This window comes from Cannabis sativa, chromosome 4 (assembly GCF_029168945.1).
Source record: "Cannabis sativa cultivar Pink pepper isolate KNU-18-1 chromosome 4, ASM2916894v1, whole genome shotgun sequence".
In the NCBI taxonomy this organism is placed as follows: domain Eukaryota; kingdom Viridiplantae; phylum Streptophyta; class Magnoliopsida; order Rosales; family Cannabaceae; genus Cannabis; species Cannabis sativa.
In genome coordinates, this window is record NC_083604.1 from 66569989 (window position 1) to 66580660 (window position 10672).

Below are 10672 nucleotides of genomic sequence, written 5' to 3' on the forward strand. Positions count from 1 at the left end.
ATTGGGTGCAGCGGAATATAATGACTCCTTCCGTTCAGATATCTAGCCCTTGATTCCTTTCTGTAGCAGAGCATTATTAATATCTGAACCTGGATCTCTTTCTCTGAATCTTTGATGCTGAAACTCCTTTGCTGATGATCTTTCTTCACGATCTTCCTCACTATGATTGAGGTATCACTTGCTGTGTGTGGGCACTACTCATACACTAAGGATTTCGAAATTATCAAGAGGGAAAGAGAAAGAGAAAGGTCAGCCAAAGATAGGGAGAGAGAAGGCTAGGTTTTTCTGAATCAGAAGAACTTTTTTTCCTGAAGCCTTCACTATCTATTTATAGCATTCCACTAGGGTTAGATTTGAATTATATGGCATTAAAATAATGAAAAAATCAATTTAAAACACACACAATAGGTGGCCGGCCATGCCTTAGTGGATTGGGCCTTGGGTTTTGCAATTTTGCAATTTTAACACCTTTTGTATCTGATTTTCTCAAAAATGACAATTTCCTAATTCAACTATTTAAATGCCAATTCTAACTATTTAATAACTATAAATAATTATTAAATAATATTGTCATTTATCATATTTATTAATTGAACCATACAAAGTATCATAATTAACAAATATGCCCCTATAACCTCTTTCTTTGCAATTTCGCCCTTACTTAGTGAAAATTTCACAAATAGACATAGTCTAATTTGAGAATTATAATTGATTAATCAAAACCAATTACATGAGTCTTACAAGCAATATTATCTCAACTAGTGGGGGGACCATGGGTCTATATAACCGAGCTTCCAATAAGTAGATCAAGAATTTAGCACTAAAATTCACTGACTTATTAATTCTTCCTTGAATCCACGCATAGAACTTAGAATTGCACTCTCAGTATATAGAATGCTCTATATGTTCCACCATATAGACACATCATTAGTTATCCATTGTTATAATCCTAATGTGATCAATTATCCTCTATATGAATGATCTACACAGTAAAGGGATTAAATTACCGTAACACCCTACTATGTATTTTATCCTTAAAACACTTGACCCCGTATAAATGATATTTCAGCTTATGTGAAATGAGATCTCCACCATTTATTTTCGTTTGGTCAAGCTCGAAGGAGATCATCCTTTGCTTACTATTCGCCATATAGAAGCTATAGATTCCATGTTTATGCTAGCGCTCCCACTCAATTGTACTACCGTGTTCCCAAAATGTACGTATCACCCTGACCTAAAAGTAGGCTTAACTAACAAATCAAAGAACACGAATAGCCTTTCAAGATTGAGCCTAATCATAACAGGATTAAGATCATTTGATCTAGGATCAAGTTGGCGATATTGACTTGAATAGATTTTACGGTAAGTTTAATTAAATCTAAGTCAAAGTTCAATATCGGTCCCTTCCGATGCATACTCCATGCATCCAACCTGAGCTTTACTTTAACCAATGTTCTGGAAAGAGCATAGTATTTCTCCAAATACAAGTAAACTCTTGTTGTAGATTATCATATCAGTAAAACCCTGTGTCTGATAAATCTAGGAAACTTTATTCACATAGTCATGTTTACTTTTCAATGTGTTGACGGCACAATAAACAGGATCAAGTATGTGAAAAGGGTTTCAGATGAATCTATACATTATGTACATATAATCATGAAATAAATCATGTGAACCATGCAACATTAAATGTTATTTCTAATCTATATTAATAAGTAAATCTGATTATATTGAAATGAGTTTTATTTAGGGCATCAAACCCAACACCACCTACACGCGCGGGAATGCTGCAGGACTCCCTGTCCGCCGAGGTTTCTCGGCCCAAGCCCCCATCCTGCACGCGCGGACAGTATGCTTGGCGTACAGCTCCCAAAATTTTCGTTTTTCTTCGTTTTTTCATGCTTTTTCATGGATTTAAGTTCCGATTTTTTGTGTAGTTTTGTATTTATATATTTAATATTCCTAATTCAACTCTAATTATCATAATGAATTAATTTAATATTTTTTAAATTTAATTCATGATATTAGTGTAATTTGAATTTGAAATTAGTAAATATCTATTTTTTTTGCTTAATTATCTATCTTATTTTTAAATTTAATTATATCTTATCTTATTTTTAAATTTAAGGTCAGATATTAAATTTTTTTTAAAATTAATTTATTTTTTAAATATTTGACCTTATTTAAATTTAAAATAAGATAACTATAATCATGCAATTTTAAATAGATGTAAGATATTTTGCTAACTTTTAAATTTTGTTATTTTATTTATTTAAATAAAATTTAAAATATGAAAAAGATATTTATTTTATCTTTTTTAATTTTTTATTTGATTTTTATTTATAAAATAGCATTTAATTTTTTTTAAAAGTAGTTAGCAAATTTTGAAAATGATATTTAGGTTAGTTGAAACCTAATTTTTCAAAATTGTAGGTTTAATTTTAAATATTTTAAATATTTTTTTATATATAATTTTGAAATTTAAAATTAATTTTATTTCTTTTATTTTCGAAAAATAAATTAATAATATTATTTATTTTATTTTTCAAAATTAAATATTTATTTATTTAATTATTTATCTTTCGAAATTTATTTATTTAAAATTAAATAAATCCTACTTCCTACTATCCAGCTAACCTTGTTGGAGGAGTATGTGGTTTTAGCTTGTGTGTAAGTTTTTCTCTTGGCTTTACAAGTCAAAGAATGCACAGGTGATGAGAGACATCTGGGTAACCCATTCATATTTAAGAGAAGAAAGAGAGAAGAGTATCTAAGATTGAAGGAAAGTTTGCATAAGAAACTCGAAGGATGGAAGGTCAAGCTTTTATCCTTTGCAGGGAGGGCTACCTTGATCCAGTCTGTTGCCTTGAGTCTCCCTCTATATACCATGTCTACTGCCAAAATTCCATTGTCTACTTGTAGAGAATTGGATGCCCTTATTAGGAAATTTTGGTGGACAGGGGATGTGGATAAGGAAAGATTTTGCGCCATGCTGAGTTGGGATAAACTTTGTAGACTTAAATATTTAGGGGGGATGGGTTTTCGGAGACTAGAAGATGCCAATAAGGCTATGCTTTCTAAACTGGCGTGGCAAATGGCGACCAAATGTGATAAGTTGTGGGTGAAGAGCTTGGAAGCAAAATACTGCAATAGAAGCTCTTTTTGGGGAGTAGAGGGTCGAAGTAATGACTCTGCATTGTGGAAGGGGATTTTATCTACTAGAAATATATTAAGATCAGGCTCTGTTACCATTCCTGGCAAGGGGGATGGCATAGACATCTGGATGCAACCCTGGATTCCCTGGCTTACCTTCTCGGAATTCAGATTGCTGATGGAAGAGGTCAGAACCAGATTGCCGAATCTGGCATATGTGGCCGATCTTTCAAGGAATGGGAATGAATGGGATCCTCACTTACTTGAGCAAGCTTTTGGAAGGGAAATGGGGTGGAAAATCAGTAATATCAAAAGGCTTCCCCATGATTGTGAAGACTCTGTTATGTGGAAAAAGGCAAATGATGGATTATTCACGACTAAAAGAGCCTACCAAGAATGTTGCCAATTCTAAGATTGCAGAGACCAAGATGTTTGGAAAGCGATCTGGAACCCGAAAATACACCCTAGAGTTGCAGTTATGCTCTGGAGAGTATTAGCGGGATGTATTCCAGTCAAGGAGAACATTGCATTTATAAAGGATAAGGGTTGTGTTCTGTGTGAAGAAGGCAAAGAGTCCCTAAAGCATGTGTTTTGGGATTGTCCTTTTGCAAGGGCTCTTTGGTTTTCAGGTATGTTTCCAGTAGTAAATGCGAGATCGACAGGCTCAGATTTGATGGAACTTATACATTTCTTTCTGCAAGGGATTCCAATGAATGATAAGTGGCGATTTCTGACATTTGTTGATTGTTTGTTCGAAGAGGTTTGGAGGATGAGAAATGCAGTATTATTCAAAAGTAACAGAATGGATATATTGCTGTCGAGAGTTTCTATTTCTAAGAGACTTGAAGAGTTCTACTCTATACAGGAAGAACAACCAGTATTTGACACTAACATAAAAAGAGCAGAGACTTACCTTTCTTGGAAGATCCCTCAATCGACGGCATTTGTGTGCTTCACGGATGCGTCTTGGAAACAGGGGTCGGCAGGCTTGGCGGTCGGTATGGTAGATCGAGCTTCCAGTCGGAGTTGGTGGTCTGCGAAATGGTCTCGGGCTGCGTCGGCGATAGAAGCGGAGTCCTTGGCGATTGTATGGGCTCTTCAATTGGCTGTTGAGGCTGGGATTCAATCAATTGCAGTGGCTTCGGATGCACTGCTGGTGGTCAAGGCGATCGTTCAAGATAGCTTTCCTCCGTGTTGGAAAGCCATAGCAGTTTTCTTTGAAATTAGGAAGTTGGTTAAATTATTTAATTCTTGCAGCTTTGTTTTTATTAGAAGGGTAGATAATGAAGCTGATGATGTAGTGGCAAAGACGGCTAGAATCGATGGGCACTGTAATGACTTTATTAATAGGGAGGGATCCCCTTTTGTGATACCCAACTACCTCTTTTAATGCATTGAACCTTTCTCTCAAAAAAAAAAACTTGTTGACAGATCCAATGATCTGACTCCCTTGGTCAAGTTAATAATTTGTAATAGGTAAATTTTACAATCTTCTTTCATCTGTGTATGACCTAGCAACATGATAGGATCCATCCAAATGTGTTCCTGTGTGAGCCTATGTGTTTATTTTATTATATAGATGCATATAGGTTGTTGCTAAATAAAATGTCACACCATGATAGATTTTATTTAGGTCCATTTAGTTATTGGACCTATTCAATTAATAACAGTTATTTATTTTAAGGTTAAATTCCTCTCTTTTGGGCCTTGTGTGAGAGTTGGGAGCCATAGAAGTGGGTACGACATACTGAACCCAGCACCCCCTCACATGAACTACCCCAATTGTGAATGCCCATTTGCCTGATTTGAATAACTGTACTAGGTTAATTATATTAGTTTGACCAAAGCTGTGAAAGAAAAGTATGAGCGTTGGCAGAAAGCAAATGACAAAGCTCTATACTTTATGCTTTCTATCATGGTTGACACCCTCAAAACTCGGTTTTCTAAAATCGAGAAGGCTGCTGAAGTTATGACGAAGTTAAATGAGCTATTCGGTAAGGCATCACTTCAGTCACGCTTTGACGTGACTAAGAAGTACATTAATGCACGGATGGAACCTCATCAAAAACGTGCGCGACCATGTTCTCCTCATGTTGAGTTATTTCCAAGAAGCCCAGGATCATGGTGCTGAAATGGACAGTGCTACTCAAGTAAGCCTTATCTTGAATAGCCTAACTCCAGCATTTCTACCATATACATCAAATTATGTCATGAATAAGAAGGAAATTGACTTTCATGAATTAGTCAATGACCTTCAAACTTATGAAAATTTGATTGGAGGACCCAAGAAGAAAGGGAGTAAACCTCACAATCCTGGGAATGGTAATGGAACGAACAAACCTAAAGCAAATGTTGCCTCTGCTTCGAAACCCAAATCGAAGAAGAAGTGGAAGAACACCAAGAAGCAACCAAAGCCATGAAGAATAAAAAGGCTGCTCCTTCTGGTGATGCTACACTTAAAGGAAAGTGTTTCTACTGCAATGAAAAAGGTTATTGGAAACCCCAGTGTCCTAAACTTCTTGCAAAAAAACAAGGTATTTCTATTTATAAACTTTAAGAGTTTTAGTGAATTATTATCCACTTGGATTTATGATTCTGGACTGACTTTGTTTATTTGTTTTCTTCTTCTTATAGGCCAAGCTACTTGAACTCAGATGAGTTGGATCGGAAAGCTGGACCAAGGGTGAAATCGTCCATATGAAGATGAAGCTCTTCAATTTATTTTTGAATTAATTGTTTTAGTTTAAAGACAATTTGGATTTCAAATTTTAGTTAGGGATATTTATCCCTGTTTTTCTCATATTGTTGCAATATTTTTTTATTTCATTATTAATAAAGTTTTAATTTTCGAAATTCACAATTGCAATTTATGAGAATGAGCTTCATTTATTTTATCTTCATCAACTATTACCACATTATATTTATATGTTTGTATGTGTGAGTATTTTATTATTGATGCAAATTCTATAATATTTACAACTCTTCATAGAGTTATATTAAATAAACACTAGAAATTAATTCTATGTTTATTAATAATTGTTAATTCTAATACAATTATTAAGAATTTGTTTAATAAAAGGATCTTTTGATCTGATAGGGGTGGAGAAAAGTTAAGAAAACTATGCAGTTCAACGATCTTTTATATCTAATGAACTCTGGATAGTATTCAACTCCACATAAACTCTATCACACTTAGAGAATAATGATCTTTACAACATTTAGGGGTGGATCATAATTTCTATATACTTAGGGGTGGAGGTTATCCACAAGTACCCTATATGTATATTCTTAGGGGTGGAGTCTATTCCACAATTCCCTATGTAACACATATTTTCTTTAAACATTGAAGTAATATAATGAGTTAGCTATTATCAATATAAATTCTTAATCTTGATTGTATGTTCCATTTCGATTTTACTGTTGTAAGTAAAAGTTTGATACCTATAAAAGTTCTTTGGAAAAGTTTCACACTACCTTAATTGAGTGGGAGAATTTTAAAGTTCTATACCCATCTTCATCAGGTTGATACTTGTGATAGATACTTAAGAACACTACTGAAAAGCAAATCTAACCATTCACATGGATAGAAATAGCTTATCAGAATTATGAGAATAAGATAAAGAACTCTAGTTCAGTCCATTCGAATGACTTGAACCTAGAATTCTTAATCCTCATAAAAATTTTATGGTATCTTAATTTTGACTACTTTATCTCTGGCATGTATTTTTTCACTTCAAATACTAGTCTGCTATGTTGATGACTTAGTCTTAACTTAAAGTTTCAGACCAATACAAAAGTCACAACTAGGTAACTCTCCAAACAATCAGAGGTTAAAAGTATTATTTAACCAGACATCTGCTATTGAGTGGGAGCTATCTGAGATGTAATCAAATAGGGAACATTAGAAGATATTCAAAGAAAGATTTATGAAAGTGATCTATATGTTAGACATTAAGGAACTGTGTATCAGTTGTCCTTGTATCTCACCAACTCATTTCGAGATCCTTGAGATGGTGCTTACTTTGGGGGTGGAGGAATTATTCTATAATAATTCAAGCTCTACCAGAGAAGAAATATAACTTTGTAAATTTCGAAAATACCAGAAAGTTATATTGCTGAAGAAAAGTCTACACTGTATTATCTCAATTCCATATTTTAAAATATGAGAGATATGTCTTCTGTTAATTCAGATGTACTTTTAAAACAGTAAAGATTTCAGTATCCCTTGATGAGTAAAGTATATAGTAAAGGATGTTTCATAAGTGAATTTATGAACTAGTTTCCAGAAGTTTGGGTGGATTCAAATATACTACACTTGATCTGAAGATCAAGACATCAGATTGACCTATTTGCACAGCTTGTTTTATATTAGTGCAAGTGGGAGTTTGTTGGGTTTTATGCCCTAAATAAAACTCTTTACAATCTGATCAGTTATCAATATAAGAAATTTGAAGTGATTGATGTTTGCATGAATTTTACATGCTAATGGTTTAATATGTTTATTACTATTATACACAGAATCAGTTAAATCCAGATCATATGTTCATTCACAATTACAGTATCGTCAACACAGTGGAATGTGATTGTGATCATATGAATCAAAAGACTTGGTCCCTGTTTCATCAGTGTTATTGAATTTACACTAATGTGATAATCAGGGATGATGTATACTTACATTTGGAGTAAGTGTTATGTTCTTTCCAGGACATTAGTAAAGTATACTAGTTTCGAATGTATGGAGTATACATTGGACTGTACCGATATTGCAACTAAGTTAAGATATTACAAACTTACCGTTATATATATCTTTCCAAGTCAATATCAGTAGTTGATCTTAAGATTAAAAGAATCTAAATCCTAATATGCTTAGGCTCAACTCAGGAGTACTATTCATGTTCTTTGATTTATTAGTTAAGCCTACTTTTAGGTCAGGGTGATACGTGTATTTTGGGAACATGATAGTATGATTGAGTGGGAGTGCTGAACATAAATATGGAATCTATAGCTTCTACTGGTGTATAGAAGTCAAGTGATGATTCCCTTCGAGCTTAGCAAATAGAAGTAAATGGATGAGCTCTTGTTTAACTGACTAATTATTAGATCATTAAACACCATTTACAGGTAGTTAAGTGTTTTAAGGGGCAAAATACATTGAGGGGTGAGAACGGTAAAGAAATCCCATCTCGATGTAGATCATCTATATAGAGGATCTTTAAATCACAATAAGATTATAACAATGGTTAAATGAGATAGCGTATTGATATCGTGGAACATACAATATGCTCTATATAAGTCTGAGAGTGCAATTCTAAGTTCTAAGAGTGGATTCAACAAAGAATTAATAAGTAGGAATTTACTTGGTAAATTTGGTTCACTTATTGGAAGCTCAACATATAGATCCATGGTCCCCATTCTAGTTGAGAACATTCTGCTTGTAAGACTCATTAATTGATTCGTGATTGATCAATTATAATTCTAAAGTTAGACTATGTCTAATTTTATGAATTTTCACTAAGCAGGGGTGAAATTGTAAAGAAAAGAGATTCTAGGTTTATTTATTTATTAATGGACTTTATATGTCTAGTTAATAATTAAATTAAATGACAATATTATTTAATAATCTATTTTAGTTATTAAATAATTAGTTTTGACATTTAAAAGGTTAGAATTGGAAAATTGGCGTTTTTGAGAAAATAGAAATAAAATTTGATAAAACTGCAAAATCAAGTGGGGCCCATTAACACACCATGGTCGGCCACTTATTGTGGAATTTCAAATTAATATTTTCATTATTTTAATGCCAAATAATTCCTAACCTAAACCTAGTAGTTACCTATAAATAGAAAGTGATGGCTCAGTCAAATAACAAGTTTTCATAAGCCTTTCTGACAGAAATTTCTCTCTTCAGAAAAACTGAGCCTTCCCTAGTTTCTATACCTGGCCGAAACCCTCTTCTCTTTTCTCTCTTCATAAATTTCGACCCTAGTGAAAGAGTAAGTGCCCACACACAGCAAGCAGTAACTCAATCATAGATTGGAAGACTGTGAAGGATCAAACTTGAAGAAAAAGGACATTCGGGCTCAGATCTTGATTATACTCTGCTACAGAAAGGATACAAGGGTTAGAGATCTGAGCGGAAGGAGACATTAATTCCGCTGCATCAATGTAAGGTTTTCTTAACTTTATATGTGTTTAATTTATCGTTTTAGAAAGTTCATATTTAGGGTGTTTAAACAACATACTTGTGAGTAGATCTAAGATCCTGGTAAAATAAATTCCAACAACATGTGCCACCGTTCATGTCACATATGACAAATCATTGTTCAAGACCTTTGAAGAGTCAAAGGGTAACCATGAGATCCTAATGGGCAATGAGGTCAAATCAAAGGTAATAGGCAAAGGTACCATTGATGTGTTTTTCACCTCCGGTAAGAAAGTCACATTGGTGAATGTGCTTTATATGCCCGACATGAATAGAAACTTGATTAGTGGTGACTTATTTGGAAAGCCCGGCATTAAGGCCGTTTATGAATCCGGTAAGCTCATACTTACCAAGTCTAATGTATTTTTGGGCAAGGGGTACTCTTGTGAGGGAATGGTGAAATTGTGCACCAATGATGTAACTTTTAATGTTAGCAATAATAAAGCTTCTAGTTCCACTTATATGATTGAGCATAATTCTTTATTTTTGTGGCATCTTAGATTAGCTCATATTGGTTTTTCTACTGTGAAAAGAGTTAAAAAATGTGGCATGATTGATTGTGATATAAGAAATTATGGTAAATGTGAAACTTGTGTAAAAGCAAAGATGGTTAAAAAACCTTTTCCAAATGTTGAAAGAAATTCAAAATTGTTAGATTTAATTCATAGTGATTTATGTGAATTAAATGGAATTCTAACTAGAGGTGGTAAAAGGTATTTTATTACTTTTGTTGATGATTATAGTAGATATACTTATGTATATTTGTTAAAGCAAAAGGATGAGGCCTTTAGTGCTTTTAAGATTTTCAAAGAGGAGGTTCAAAATCAACTCAACATGAAAATAAAAGTGTTGAGAAGTGATAGAGGAGGTGAATACTTCTCTAATAAATTTACTCATTTTTGTGAGGAAAATGGTATAATTCATGAGAGTTCGGCACTACATACACCACAACAAAATGGTGTAGCCGAAATGAAGAATAGAACATTTCTTGAAATGGTCAATTCTATGATAGTGTACTCCAAGTTGAATAACAAATTGTGGGGGGAGGCACTTTTAACCGCATGTCATATTCTTAATAGAATACCTATGAAGAAAAATGACATGTCTCCATATGAGTTATGGAGAGGAAGAAAACCAAATATTGGTTACTTCAAAGTGTGGGGGTGTCTTGCTTATTGTAAGAAGACCGAACCAAATAGAACCAAGTTGGGTTCAAGGGCCATAAAATGTGCATTTGTTGGTTATGCCAACAATAGTAAGGCATATAGGCTATTGGATGTGGAATCCAATGTTGTAATTGAATCTAGAGAAGTAGAA

General features: G+C 33.6%; 1 protein-coding gene across 1 annotated transcript; it reads left to right on the top strand.

The window, feature by feature from the left end:
• Window positions 1-3631: 3631 nt before the first annotated feature.
• LOC115713654 (uncharacterized) lies at window positions 3632-4543 on the top strand. The gene has a single exon (XM_030642141.1). The coding sequence runs from the start codon at window positions 3632-3634 to the stop codon at window positions 4541-4543; it is 912 nt and encodes a 303-aa protein (XP_030498001.1).
• Window positions 4544-10672: the final 6129 nt, after the last annotated feature.